The sequence below is a fragment of the Arthrobotrys flagrans genome (assembly GCF_004000055.1).
Source record: "Arthrobotrys flagrans strain CBS H-5679 chromosome Unknown unitig_9, whole genome shotgun sequence".
NCBI lineage: Eukaryota > Fungi > Ascomycota > Orbiliomycetes > Orbiliales > Orbiliaceae > Arthrobotrys > Arthrobotrys flagrans.
Window position 1 is genome coordinate 3,248,830 of NW_027137551.1, and position 14,877 is coordinate 3,263,706.

Sequence of the window (14,877 nt, forward strand, 5' to 3'; positions counted from 1 at the left end):
TAACCTGACCTGTGACCTCCTCGTCAACAACATCTTTGTTAATTAACAACATCACCGCTTGATTACTCGGCTTCGATTCGATCCAGGTAACCCAGCTTGATGAAGGAGTGACCGATAAAAATGGCGAGCACAATCAGCGACGACGACGGGGACCTGTCGCCCATATCCCCTGTCATGTCCCCCGTCTACCCGTCCTCTCCTCCTCTCCGTAAATCCCACCCGTCGCAACCTCAACCTCAACCTCAGTCTCAATCCCAATCTCGCCTTCAACAGACCCAATCCTCCCAACGACCCTCTTCCTCATCCTCATACCCTTCGAAGGTCTCCAAACCAACAATCACAATCGAAGGCTCTGACGGCGACGACCAATTGAGCGCCCTTTCCTCCAACGACGACCTCAACGACGATGACCCGTTCTCCGACGAAGAAATTCCTGGAAATCATTCCAACCTCTCCCTCCCCATCGACCAGCAGAAGGAACTCGCCCAGGTCGAAAGCTCCTTCAGAGGTAGCACCCCGGATCCGTTCCTTCAGCCTAACAACGGTGACGGGGATGATGCCGATTTATCGATAGTGGGCGGTATCCGCCCCTCCGATCCAAAGCCCAAACCGAGGCTTGCTACCACAGACCGACCTCCTTCTGCCGGCTCCACTTCCAGTCAGAGGCAGCAGAGCCAACAGCAGAGTCAACAGCAGCGGCAGCGGCAGCGCAGCAGTAGTAAGGCCTCGGGTATGCCTCCACAAGCTGCTGCTCCTGTTTCTGCTCGGCCTTCATCGTCATCATACAAATCCAAAGACGACGACTATAAACCCGTCTCAAAATCGAAACCGAGTAGAACGTCCATTGCATCATCTACAAAATCAACAAGAAAAGCTCCTTCGGTAGCTCCTTCGGATACACCAGAACTACCCACAGGCGACGACTCGTTCTCAAACAGATCTGTCCCCGCATCCGACACCCTCGAGTCCTTCTCCAGTCCTAGTACGATGGCAAAAGCCAGAGCGATTAGCAGCCAGTACACTCCTAAACCGGAGAGGAAATCCGGCTTAAGGAACGAAGTCACGACCTCGGATAATCGAGATCCCGTCCGAAGACCCCGTCTCAGAACCCAACGGAGTCGCAGTAGTATCAGCTCCATCGGTAGCGAACGAATCTCAGACGTGGAAGATCACGACATCAAACCACCAAAACGGGGAGACCGTGAACGGGAGAGGGAGAGGGAGAGGGAGAGGGAGCGGGAGAGGGAAAGGGAAAGAGAACCCGACTTCGACTTCGGGTTCGATGAAACCCGCAGCAGCAGATCTAATCGTCTCTCCAGTGAACGCTCCATGCGCCGTAACCCTTCAACCAACAGCGTCGCCAGCTCTGTCAACATGAACGCCGCCGTGGAAAAGGTTCTCGAAGACCTAGACGAAGAAGGCCGCTCTGACTCCGGCGAAGACGACTCAGCTCACGATTCCGCCCCGGAAACACCTCGTGCCCGTCCAAATTCCGAACCGATACCCCCGGAAACCCAACTGAAAGCTCAAATCCGCAATATCAAAGTCCCCGATACCATCGCCCGTGATTTCCGTAAACGTGAAGCCTCGAACGGTTCATTCTCGCCTTCTAAAAAACCCGGTGGTGGCCGTGGCATGACTCTCAAAGAACAGAGCGGCACGATCGACAAGTTGCAAAAGGAGAACTGGGATTTAAGGATAAAAGTGTTTCATCTCAACAATCGCCTTGATAAAACTTCGGAAGAAAGTGTCAAAACTTTACAAAATGAAAACGGGATCCTGGCTGTGGAAAATACACAGTTGAAGAGCCACGTGAAGACTTTGAAAAAACGTATCAAGCAGCTAGAGAAGTCAGGGGATGCAAGCAGCACTCGTAACGGTAGTGACGATGCGGATGAGAAGGCTGATATCACAACTTTGGAAACTGAGGTTATCTACTGGAAAGAGCAAACGGAAAAGGTCGAAGTAGAAGTAGAAGAGCTACGGAACAAAATGAAGGACAAGGAAAGCCAGTGTGAGCGACTTAGTGCGATAGTCCGCGGAATGGCCGGTGGGGGAGAGGAAGTAGTATGTATCATTTTTCTTTTATATGGTGATTCTGGGCTGACTTGACCAGGAAACCCTCCGAGATTTCCTTGAAAGCGAAAGCGCTCGTCGAAAACAGGCTGAAGACGACAATGCCAATCTACGACGCGAGGTATGGGACCTTAAGGCCGCAGCTCAGACCAATGCTAGCGACCCGGCTCCGCGATCTCGGGGCGCTGCATCCATGACCTCAGAGAACACACTAGTCTCACAACTACGCATGGAGAACGAGGATCTACGGCGGGAAGTCAGCGCTCAGTTGTCGATGCTTACGTCTCGTAACAGAGAGAAGGAACGGTTGTATCAAGAAATCGAGGAGCTTAAACTGGGCCTGCCGCGGGATAATACTCAAATCGTTCAAGTCGAAAACTACGACCGTGCGATGAGCCGTGTTAGCAGCAACCCGCAGCAGAACCAGATGGGCGATGCCGAACGTGAGGACTACGAGAATGCCAACGGTGCACTTCGCGACAAGATCTCTGAGCACAAGCTTAAGATCCAGGATTTGGAGGTCGAGTTGGAAACCAAGCTCCGCGAGTTCGACAAGGTTATTATCCAGCGACAGGAGTTTGGCGACCTCGCTGCGGAGTACGAAGACGAACTGGAGGTTCTCAATGCCGACTTGCAAGTCGTCCTAGCCGAACGCAACGAACAGGCCCGCCTCCGCGAGGAACTCGAACAGGACTTTGATAATCTCAAAGAAGAAGCTGAAGAAGAGATCCAGCGTTTAGAGGAGGAGATCGACATCCGCGCCAACGAGATGGAGAAGCTCGAGGAAGAACTCCGTAATAAGGATGAAAACTTCGGGGCACTCCAGGAGGAGATGCGGAACTTGAGTACTGTCGTTGTGCGGATGGAGGATGCGCAAGCTGCCGAGCAAACCAGGATTGCAGGCCTTGAAGCGGAGTTGGAGAAGAGCCAGAGGGTTATTAATGATAACGAGGTGGAGATGACTTCGCTTGAGAAGCAGATTCATGATTTGACGACGAAGAATGAGAGGCTGAGCGTGCAGCAGGAAAGTGCCCAAGGTGAAATTGCGTTCTTGAGGGAGGAACAAGATAGCGATAAGATTAAGATTGGACAGTTGGAGAGTGCCATGAAGTCCCTGGAGGAGACCTTGAAGGATGAGAAGGAGCGGTCGAGGAGCTTGAGTGATCGGTTGTTGGAGGAGAGGAAGTTAATGGACGAAACAAGGAACTTGAATAAGGCGGAGATGGAGAAGTTGGTCAGCGATAAGAACCAAGAAATCCTTAACATGAAGGAAGCCGCCAGGCAACTTAAGAAGAGCCTGGCTCGTCGCGAAGCTGAAGTTAGGGATTGGAAGGAAAAGCTTAGTCAACTCGAGGATTCGATTCGGGAAGCAGTTGGTGATCTTGCTGCCAATAAAGTTGACGTTCTTAAGGCCGTTGTTGCCCTCCACCAGGAACTTGAGAAGCGAATGGAAGAAATCGGGAGAATTAAGGCTGACCTTGCGGACAAAGACCGGACTCTCAAGGATCGCGAATCTCTCATGGAAAACACGGTACGTCCCGTCTACGCGCCACTTTTGAACTGCGAATATTTACACAATGTCATTCTATAGGCCCTCGAAGTCCGTAGGCTCACGGATCTCCTTGAAAAGGAAAAGCAAGGCCGCAAAGCTGACAAGGCCGTTGCCGACGACCTTCAAGCCAACCACGAGAAGTCCCGACGACTCGTCGACCAGCACCGAACTCAACTTGCAGATCTGGAGAAGTCTCGCACCAAGGACTCGCGGGCCCTGTCGCAGCTCGAATTGCAGTACAAGGAACAGCTCGCCGAAAGGAACTCGCTTCTTGTCCAGTTGTGGATACGCCTTTCTGCTATCTGTGGAGCCGAGTGGGCTGACAGGAATAAACTGGTGGGCAAGGGGGGTGCTGTTCTCTCTGCTGACGCTAGTGTCAACACTCATATTTCCGGATTTTCGAAGTCGATTCTTGCGGCTGCGAAGAACTTGGAGACTGTATTGACGGGATTCAAGACTAGAATACGCAATATTGAACGGGATTTGTGGAAGGAATATGCGTAAGTTTTCCCTGCATGTTGGCTTCGGACTAATGATTCGACAATTTTGCGCCTTCGGTTGTGGCTTTTTGGAACTCGATTCCTTTTCTGGCAATTGATGATGGCTTTTACAAGGGTGAACGCTGACCAACATGAAACGTGCAGCGTTGTGGAAAATACACTAGAAACCCGGACCCGCAGGCTCGAACGGCTGGAAGCTATGGTCCGAGATGGAGTCGGCGAACAATCATCGATGCGGAACGAAATCACCAAGCTGAAGACTGAAAATCGGTTGCTGAAGGTATGGACTTCTCTCCTATCTGTAATTCCTGATTGGATCAATTTCGTATATTATGGGATTGTTTTTAGCAGCTGAAGATAGCGTTTTTATATGCTAACTACTATATGTAAATCTTTGTATAGGCGGAACTTAATGTGGTTCGACTACAACCATCCAAGTTACCGGTCCGAAGTGGTATTAGCACTGCTGCGTCACGGGATAGTTTGTCTGCGGCGGATAATTCTGTAGTACACCGGGGCTCGCCGGATCCACCAGGGGACACTAGTCTTGCCCTGAGCAATACGATAGCTTCACTTGACGATGTTACAGACGAGAACGAGAGACGATGGATACTACGCCTACGAGAGTTGGAGAAACGACTTAAAGCCGAACGGGAGGCTCGACTACTCGATCGAACTGGGGCAAAAGCGCGATTCGAAGAAGTAAGGAGCGAAAGAGAAGCCTTGAAAAAGGAGTTGGAACGAGAACGAACGATTTCCAGACTCGACAGACACGACGAAGAAGAGGACAGGACTACAAAGCGAATGTCGATGATTCCGAAACCGAAGGCTAGTGGGAGCGGGACCAAGAGCTCATCGAGGGATATGGGCGATGACTTAGGCGGGAATGGGCTACTAGCACCGCCGGATGACGAAGATGTACGTTCGTTGATCGTGCGCGTTGAACGTGAGCGTCGAGGGGATCATAGAGCTAAGAGCCGCGATCGACATAAAAGCCGCGAAAGGCGAAGCAACAGGGATACGCCCGACGAGCCGTCGCCGTCGTCCTCGGGGCAGCATCGAGATCGAAGTCGAAACCGTGATGGGGGAGTATCTAGATCTGATTCTAGGGTTAGAGAACGCGGGGATAGAGAACGGTTGAAAGAGAGGAGTGTGAGCGAGCGGATGAGTTCGAATAAGAGTTCCATGAAGCGGCTTGGCGATCCGGCCACCACGTCGCAGAATAAAATGGTTACTATTATTTCGAGTATTGACGAGTTAAATGCTCGGATGGAGAGGGGGAAGAGTCCGGCGGCGTCGAAGAAGGAGAATGCGCTTTCGCCGCGGAAATTTTTGGGAGGGTTTTTTGGAGGGAAGAAGGATGAGTAGTTGTTTTCTTTTCTTCTGGTGATATAATTTCTCTGTTTAAAGTGTGAAGACTTTTTTTTCTAGCCTGGCCTTTCTGTCTTTCGACTTCTTTAATTGGGGGATACTTTTGGATTGATCCCGTTTTCTTTGGTCGGTGTGGCCACCCTTTTTTTTCCCTTTTCTGAAAGGCTTGGGCGACTTTCTTCAGTTTCTTTCTCTTCTCTTCATCTTTTTTCGTCTTTTTTTTTTTTTTTTTCAATGAAAGGGCATAATGATTATTTGCCTTCATGAATGAATATTGAAGATATCACTTTTCTCTCTTGGGTTTCCCGCTTTGCGGTTCTTTTTTATTTGATGCCAAATGCAAAAAGATATCCACTCTTCTGTTGCTCTTATCGTATTTTGTACTTTTTTTGTAATAATCTTTTTTAGCCATCATATATTATCGATGGTGAGGGTAATATACTTTTTGTTTGGGGATGTATATATATTTCGTGTATACATTCGGGATATTTATATTCTACTTTTGCTTTTACTTCTTGGATAGTGATATTATGAAGCTACGTGCCAAGGCAGTTTACCAATATGATGTCAATATATGAAATCCGGACTAAACAGGATTGACAGTTAGCTTCTCCGGCCTCGGGAATACTGGCTGCTAATGGTACTCGAAAATATTCCTTCCTAGCATGTGGCCCAGTAGGTACTTCAGGCATAAACGAAACTGACATCATGCAACCAACCCCGCAGTTGCTGTCGGTAGACACAGATCCGCGGACGACAATTTGTTCAATAAAACGAACTCAGAGTGGTAGGGGATACTCACACGGAAAGAGTCTAATCCTACCGTTGACACGAAGGCACTCCTCAGTATAATATCATAAGAAGGGTTGGGAACCGTTTTTGCACAACGCCATGGCCAGGCCGGTGGACGGGTATAGTACGGATGAGATGTCGGAGGAGTGTATGTTGTTTCCTTCGGTCTCTATGTACCGTCCGATATATTTTTTAAGAGGTCGAGAATAATCAGAGACTGAAGTTTAGTTTATAGACGTAGACCTCGTACCGGCGCCCTCCGCTTCGACCCTCGGGGACCCAGAGCGGTCGAGACCATTGAAGGAAGTTGGGGAGGATTATTCTTCAAATGCATCCATAGGTGTGCTCGCGATCAGTGTCTTTAATTTAATCATTATTGCTAATGGACCTTCGGGCATTATAGGTTCTCAGAACTTCATAATTGCCCTCAGTCATTCTCATTATCAATATGGTCATTACTATTGTTACCATTACTTCCCAATTTCTCTAAAATCTTCGTTTATCCGGTCTGCCCGTGTCAGGGTAAACATCTACGACTCACTTTCAATTGCTGGTTCACTCAAGATTCTATCCGTTCCTCTGACCTTTGAGGCGCCGCGGAAGGGGTTTGGCAGTAAAGAGTTTACTGCGCTCCACTCTCTTTTTGATTGCTCGAATATCCAGAGTGAGGTATATGATGAGGATTCTAATAAGATGTTAGTTGTTATGAACGGCAATGTTGCTCCTGATGTTACTTGCCTTCATGTGCTACCATTAACGAGTAAGATTTCCGATAGGGGTTGTAATTGCGAGGGTTCGGAAGATATTGGTTACGATGTTCCTTCTGACCGTTGCATTATTGTTTTGTTCACGTTGTTTATACACAGATACCAGCATCAACGTTCTGGTTGGACGAATATTCACATTTTTGTCAATTTGAGGTAGGTTTGTTTTATCATGTAGCTCTTAAACTTATATATAAGACTTCGGAACAACGTGTATGGATCCGGATTCAACGCTGGGTTTGAACGTTTTGAGTACTATAGTAAATATATTTATCTAAGGAACTCGATTATAGTTTTAACCCGTGTGCTACTACAACGAAGAAATTAGATGGAGTTCATAGAATACTAACGAAAGATGGAGGGACATGGATGTTATAAAACTGTATTTTGACGACATGGGGTAATGTATGGCGGTATCTACAGAGAAGTCTTGAGGATTGCAGTACTGTTTCGGACACTATATTGTAAATTAGTTGCGAGATATTAACATGGCTAAGTGCTTTTCTCGTATCGGTATGGATGTATCCCCTGCCTCTTAGTTTTACTACTTTACACCCGCTTGCCAGGCGAAGTATATCCTTGAACCGATAGAATAAATCTGATATGCACGTACGTGTGCTGCCGTGATTATTCTTACCTCGCACTACATGGGCATTCGCGTGATCTATCATGTTTCTATCGGTAGGGTAGAATACCAGGATATATGACGGAGCATTTTCTTCTTCTCCCATTGGAGTCACCATTAAAGATAATTGTATGTTAAGCAAGATGCTTAGGCAAGGGATGGCACCTGTTCTGACACACCAGCCTTGGAAGGTATTGTAAACACACCGAAGAAGCCTTAATATAATCTGTAAGTGAGAGTATAGACGCCGAGGATGGAATAACCTTTTTTCGGGTGGAAAGAGACGTTTTACAAGGCTCGTAAGGCCTTTTCAGCCCTAGGCTGGGATTTCGATTAGAATGTGCCTTGGAATGTACACGGACACGTATATGGTGACTACGAAAGCCGCAAGAAAGCTATTGAAGAACTTCTTAGCTGTGGCCCGCAATTCACTCACGGTGCCACTATCACAGTGGTACAGAGTATTTGACTCTTTGCATGTCAAGCCACTGTAGCATGTATATATAGCTGTAGCTAATGTGATAGGAGAGTTTATTTGTGTTAAACGGTCCAGCCTCCGGATGCAAGATACAAAGATTGATACTCCCCCCGCGGTTGCATATATGGTACATATGCCCGTTCAGGAACATTTTGGATTATCGATTCTTTAGGAAATCAGGCACCAGTGATTTTAGATCCCGTTAAGCTGCACTATGACACAAGAATAGAAACTAAATAAAGGAATAAATAGTAAAACGGGGAGGTGAGAGAGGGAAAAAAAGGAAGAAGCCACAATAGCATGTTATTTTTGTAGTTAAACGGGGAATAGGAGTTATGTGTACTATGTACTATAGACAGACGTTGCAGTTGTGATAATTGTTCATCCCTGTTTTGGTGTTGGCGCAGCTGCAGGACGTTGAATCGGCGAAACGAAGATCAATGTCGGACCCACATACCCACATTCAACTGCATGCTCCTTTCTATGTAACTGAGAAAGAAGGCTCCTGGAAGGCCCGGAAGCATTCGAATCAACTTGTTGCACTTTGTACGTGGTTTTTTTTTAACGCCCTCGATTAGCCTCGTCCGACATGGTCTGTTGCTTTCAGGCACCCAGCTTTTGGGGCAGCGGCTGCAGCAGTTCGGTTATGGCGATATTTTGGAAGTGACGCGAGATCCGGTTCGATCCAACAAGGACCTTGGAGGTGGACGGGTTGGATGGGCGTATTGTTTTGTAATACTATTGGTTGTAAGGCTCAGGAAGGATATCGGGAGTACCTAGTTGGAGGTATGTCGAGTATTTTTTTTCCTTTTCCCTATCCGTTCTCTTCTCTTCCTCCGAGTGGATACGAATATGATATGTATCTTGTGTCCCACTGTCGTGTGTTAAACGATTAATGTTCTTTGACTTTTTAATTTTGATATTACGAGTCACTATCAATTATCAATAGCGAACAGGAATCCAATCCAGGCACCGTTTTTCTTATCTGAACCCAAGCAGCCGCAGAGGCTTGGGTTTGGGGGTCAGCACTAATCGAACCCTGGTGCAAACCCATATCCACATCCGTCCCATCGACTCTTAAGCTCTTTCGGGCAGGTTTTCGACGAAGTCTCCAATTGAAAGTGGATCTGAGATATATTGTGGCGACGAGCTAGAGCGTTGTTTGCGATTCAAAACGGCTGTTAGAATTATTGAGCAAGACGAAATATTCAAAGTCGGGTTATCATTCGAAATACCCTATTGCACATTGTTCGTGCATATGGTGCACGGGACTCAGCTCTTAAGTCCGCATCATATATTATTCCGATCCCAGATCTCCCTACCCTCGCAGCCTTGCGCTCATCAGCCGTATTAATACGTTTTTTCACGAGCTTGTATTCAGCACATTCCCTTTCAGGAGACCGAGCCAATCGCCAACAGTGGATAAGAGAAAGCCACCTCTTTTTAACCCACGTTCTGCAATCTTGAGGCTGCATAAGTTGGGGATGCAGGCGTGTCTGTGACCCACCCCATTAAAATTCGACGAAAGAAGGCCGTAGAACACGGGACCTCCTGTGAACTGGACGATACACATATAGCTAGATTGAAAGAGGACCCCTTCCAGACTTCGACGGAGCAATCTTTTTTTTTTTTTTAAAAGAAAATAAATTTTTTAAAAAGAATCCACGAAGGCCGATCCGCTGCGGGAACTCTTCTTGTCTCTTTTCTTTTCTTTTCGTTTCGATCTCCGTCCTTTCCGTTTGGTATCTAATTTCGATTATATCCAGACATCTCGTTACAGCACATCTCGACGACCAAATTTTTTCGAAACTTATTGGATAATAAAAGCGAATACTTCCAGACATTCCCCCGTTTTTGTCTTATGAATCTCGGATACTAGATCATTATTTCGATCTGATATCGATATCTTTAATGTTCCTCGGCCCCTGTGAAACTCGCCTTGACGTCCCGGATCCGACGGCCGCGATAACAAACCATCCTTCGCTCTCCCCGGACTAACTGGCGTTTTCAGGATGCCATGGCCTTGGAATAGGCCAAAGTCGCCCTTTGGATCCCAAGACTCCGAGGATGCGATATCACCTGGGTCGACGACAACAACATCGACATCGACGCAGGGAACATCTATATCCGCAAGCTTGAATGAGGTCGTGAGCTCAAACACCGGAAATAGTAATAGAGCTGGTCGCAATTGTGTTTCTATGACTAATAGAAATATCGCTGGAAGCCGCCAGATTACCGCGACAGCTTCAAGGGCGACAACGCCAACGCCTACGCCGAATGTATGGGCTTCCTCGTCGAAGATAGTAGGAAATGGAATTACTCGGGCTAGTTCTTCTTTGGGGTTTACTCATGATGTGGTTCCACAGAGTAGAGCCCAAAACGCTAGAAGGAATTCACGCGATACTGCAAATACCATAAATATCCGTCGTACCGCGTCGGTTATTCCCGAAGACCACACTGTACAGCCGGGAACTAGCGTCGACCGAAGCCCTCCGTCGAGTTCATCTGGTACGCCGAATTCAAGATCTGTTAGAAGACCTCCATCTTCTCGAGATTCAGAATTTAGAAATACACATTCGTCAGAAAATATACTATCAAAACCCCAACCTTCTGTCGAATCGCTATCTTCAATTTCTTCTTCTTTGCACTCGGATGTAAATAACCTCACGCATCATCACCACCACGCAAAGCGTTCATTATCCGCTAGTTCTAATTCTCAATTAAACATTTTCCACGGCCCTGTATCGCCTAGTTTCCCCAACGGGCGAGCCTTCTCGCCAACCCCTTCAGTCGGGTCGATAACCCACCAGACGTCAATTACACGGTCTCAAAAAGCTATAATTCCACCAGGGTCACGACAATCAAATGCGAGCGAGGAACAAGTGTTTATACATGAGCTACCAGAAAGTTATGAACAAGTCAATGGGTTGAATTCGCATGAAATCGAGGAAAGGGATTTGAGACATAAAGCTGTGGTGGAACTTAATCCTGCGCCCGGCGTTGGTGGGAATGGACACGGGAGGACAAGATCGAATGTTCAGGGCAGGGAGACGATTTTGGAGGCAGAAGTTGCCAGGTTGAGGAAGGTTTGTTGTTCCCCTCCCTCCCTCACCAAATGGTTGAGAATTGTAGTTGTGGGAGGTAGTGGAAGCTAACGAGATCTGATATTTTCTACTCTAGCTTTGTGAAAGGTATAAACGAAATTCGATTAACAATACTTCGTCGAGTTCGATCGGGTCCATGGATCATTTGGTTATTCCGGATGTTGCAGCGGCGGCAGCGGGTTCTTCTGAGGTAGTTATGCTCCCCATTTTTGATAGCAATTCTACTTAGCTTCGGAAAGCATAATGGTTATATGCTAATTAACATTTAAAGGCCCACCGAGTCGTCAAAGTAATGAAAGTCGCAAACGAGCACCTTCAGAAGAAAATCGACGCCCGTGATGCCCTGCTCGCTGACCGCCTTGCAGAATTGGAACAGATTCAAAATCGTCATGCCATCGAACTGGAACAACAGAAGCAAGTGTACCAGGTACAAATGCGGCAGCTTACAGATCGACATAGACGAGAATTAGAGGGCGCCGCTCAGAGAAATGTCGAAGAAGTCGTCGCATTGAAGAAGGATATGACGGACACCGCTCTCGTATTTGAAGGCCAAAAGCGAGACGCGGAAAGGATCGCAGCGCTACAGGCGGAAGTTGAAGGACTGAAAGCAATGGAGAAGGTGAAAAGCGATGGTCATAATGCTGCTCTTGAGGAAGTGAAGTTAAAAGCAGCAAAGGACTTGGAATCAGCAAAAAAGGCATTTGAAGAAGCAGAGGAAAGATGGGAAATCAAAACCGAGGAGATGCGGCGGGAATTGTTTGAAGAAAAGAAGTTTGTGGACTGTACCTGCAATTCCAAAGCCAGTTCTGATACCATCGAGGAATTGAAGCGGGAACATGATACCGAGATCGCGGCTCTCAAAACTTCGATCCGCATCTTGGAAGGATCCAGAGGTACAACAGTTGAACAACTCGAGGAAGATCAAAGGATATACCGAAAAGTCTCGGAGCTCGAATCGTCTCTTGCTAGCAAAGTTAGGGCTTTAACAGCTGAGCGCAAAACCTCTGAACGATTAAGGGCGTCTCTGAGTGCTGCAGAAGAGGCGAAGTCAGAACTACAGCTCCAGAAGGAAGCCGTAGATGCCAAATTACTAGAGGCGGGCACTGGCTCTACCTCTCTGACCGAACAGGGACGCCGGGCTATTGAAGAAGAGATCCGACATGAAGCCCAAAACGAATACGCTCGCCTGAAAGAGAAATATGAGTCTGCTCTCGAAGTTGAAAGGGCAACGACTCTGCAGCTGGCGGAACAACATGAATCAGATAAACGAGCATTCGACGATCGAATTACAGAACTTCTTCAGGAACACGCCAGGGAGAAGGGACAAATAGACGCGGCCCATGCCTTAGCCCTCAACAGTCTCGAGGAAGTCATAAAAGCACAGAACAACGCCGAGATTACAAGTCTTAAGGAGGAATTAGTGACTAGGGCACGATCCTTAGGAGATTTAGAGGCAGAGCTCGTGATCACTAAAAATGCAATCGATGCGGCCTTAAAGCAACAGCAAGAAACCCTGGAGAAGGAGAGAGAGGCGTTGATCGCAGAGTACCAAGTTGTTATCAACGCTAGTGACAGGCTCCGAGATCAGGAGAAAGCTACTTTCCAGTCAGAGAAACAACGTCTAGAACAATTACTCACCGAGACTAAAGCTCAGTACGAGGACTTCAGGGCACGATCGGACGCCGCACTAGATGAAAAGATCAAGTCCGCCACTACGGAACTCGAGACTCGACTTTTGGAAGTCCAACGTGAGCACTTGGTTGAAAAACGGGCTTTGTGCAAGGCTGTTGAAGAAGCTAAAGCTCAGTTGGTGGCCCAACAAAGTGCCCTTGAGCTGAAGCTTCAAACACAATTACAAGAGGCCGAACAGCAGTTCCTTCTCAGGCGTGAATCGGAGAGGCTTATCGAGGCCGCAAAATTGGAAGACCTAAAGGCAGAGATAGAGAAGAGCCGTAGCGAGCACGAAGGGGAAGTCCAACAACTCAAAGCGGAAAATAAAGCGACGAAAGATCGGGCTGCAGAAGTAGTGGCTGAACTTCAGCAGCAATTAAAAGATGACGAAGAAAACAAGCAGCAACTTCTTGATCGAGTCGCAAAAGCCGAGTCGGAGAAAGATACTACCGAATCAGAGCTAGCCAGCTTGAAGACTCGCTTTGAAAAGTCCAATGATGCGGTGAAGAGAGCAGAGGTACAGGTCGCATCTCTCACCGAGGAAAAGCAAGCTCTTAAGTCAATGATCGAAGACGAGAAACGGACCTCCAATGATTCCATCGCCGACCTTCGAACTCAGCTACAAGCTCGCGAAAACCTTATGAATAAAATGCACACAAAACATCAGCAGGAAACCGAGGATCTCCAGTTTCAGATACGAACAGCCCAAACCAAGCTCGACATCGATAGCGTTGAAATCGAATCGCTTAAGGAAACAATCCGAGAAAAGGAAAACACATTCAACGCCCTGCGAGATGAGAAGAATAACTCCGGATCTTTGTGGGTGGAGGAAAAGCGTACACTGGTGACGAAGCATAGCCAAGTTATCGAAGGCCATCTGAATACTATCGCAAAACTCGAAGATACAATCAACAAGATGCTGGCCCGGACAACTGAAGATGCAAAGGCTTCTGAAATAAAATTGGCTGAACAGCAAGGACTCGTAGCTCAGTGGATGTCTAACTCAAATCGAAAGACAGACGAAGTCCAACGCCTCGAACGTGCTTTGAAAGACGCCAATGGCAAGACGGAAAGTTTTAAACTCGACATCAAAGCCCTCATAAATGACATGAAGCAATACGAGAAAGAATTGAAGGATCAAAAGGCTGAGATCAAATCCTTGTCAAAAGAGCTAAAGAATTCCCAGGAGGAGAACGTTTCTCTGAAGTCTCAAATTGAATCATCATATCGCTATGCACGACAAATATCCGATTTGGAGTCGAAAATACATGCCCTTGCTAAAGAAATCCAGGACTCTCGAACCGAGATATCTGCTCAGAAGCGAGTGGTCGCGAAGCGTGATTCTACTATCAAACAGCTGGAGGACACCCTTCAACAGAGAGGTGGTATCCGGAATGGACGAGCATCTCCTAGTCCTAGCTCTGCCTTGACAGCCATGGAGAACGGAATAGTACCCTCCACTACCAGCGTCTCATCTCTACAACGTGACCTTCGAGACTCCCGCGCAGAAATCATTCGATTAAATGAGAAACTAGAGATGTATGAAACAGAATACCGGCATTTCTTCGAAGAGTATGAGAAGCTGAAGGCAGAGCACGAAGAAGGACAGAAGAGTATGAAGGCGAAACTTGACGCGTATATTCCAGAGCTGGAACAGTTGAGAAAGGGGAAGAGGGATCTGGAATTAAGATTACAGAGTGCCGAGTTAAGGCTAGCAACTTCAGGAGGGTTGGTTAGAAGGGGACTGGGGGATGAAGCACCAACAATGAGGTCACAGAGCAGTATGAGTTATCTGAGGCACGGAGAAATTAGCATTGGGGGTTTGGATGGTTGATTTATTTTTGGTTTTGTTAGTTTTCGGACATTCCTGTCCCGTTCTGATAGCTCATCTTTCGGTGTGCATACATGATTGCATTTGGCGTATTTGTTTAGCATTTTTATGGG

General features: G+C 47.3%; 3 protein-coding genes across 3 annotated transcripts; all 3 read left to right on the plus strand.

The window, feature by feature from the left end:
• Window positions 1-120: 120 nt before the first annotated feature.
• DFL_006306 (uncharacterized protein) lies at window positions 121-5,210 on the plus strand (the record flags this gene model as incomplete). Its single annotated transcript, XM_067635705.1, has 6 exons — window positions 121-2,067; window positions 2,117-3,607; window positions 3,668-4,128; window positions 4,273-4,408; window positions 4,531-5,046; window positions 5,124-5,210. The coding sequence occupies 6 exons, from the start codon at window positions 121-123 to the stop codon at window positions 5,208-5,210; spliced, it is 4,638 nt and encodes a 1,545-aa protein (XP_067490107.1).
• A 1,180-nt stretch (window positions 5,211-6,390) lies between these two features.
• DFL_006307 (uncharacterized protein) lies at window positions 6,391-7,215 on the plus strand (the record flags this gene model as incomplete). Its single annotated transcript, XM_067635706.1, has 3 exons — window positions 6,391-6,439; window positions 6,527-6,631; window positions 6,695-7,215. The coding sequence occupies 3 exons, from the start codon at window positions 6,391-6,393 to the stop codon at window positions 7,213-7,215; spliced, it is 675 nt and encodes a 224-aa protein (XP_067490108.1).
• Window positions 7,216-10,170: 2,955 nt separating this feature from the next.
• On the plus strand, window positions 10,171-14,767 carry DFL_006308 (uncharacterized protein; the record flags this gene model as incomplete). Its single annotated transcript, XM_067635707.1, has 3 exons — window positions 10,171-11,244; window positions 11,339-11,452; window positions 11,534-14,767. 3 exons carry the CDS (start codon window positions 10,171-10,173, stop codon window positions 14,765-14,767), a joined length of 4,422 nt encoding a protein of 1,473 aa, XP_067490109.1.
• Between the last annotated feature and the right edge of the window lie 110 nt (window positions 14,768-14,877).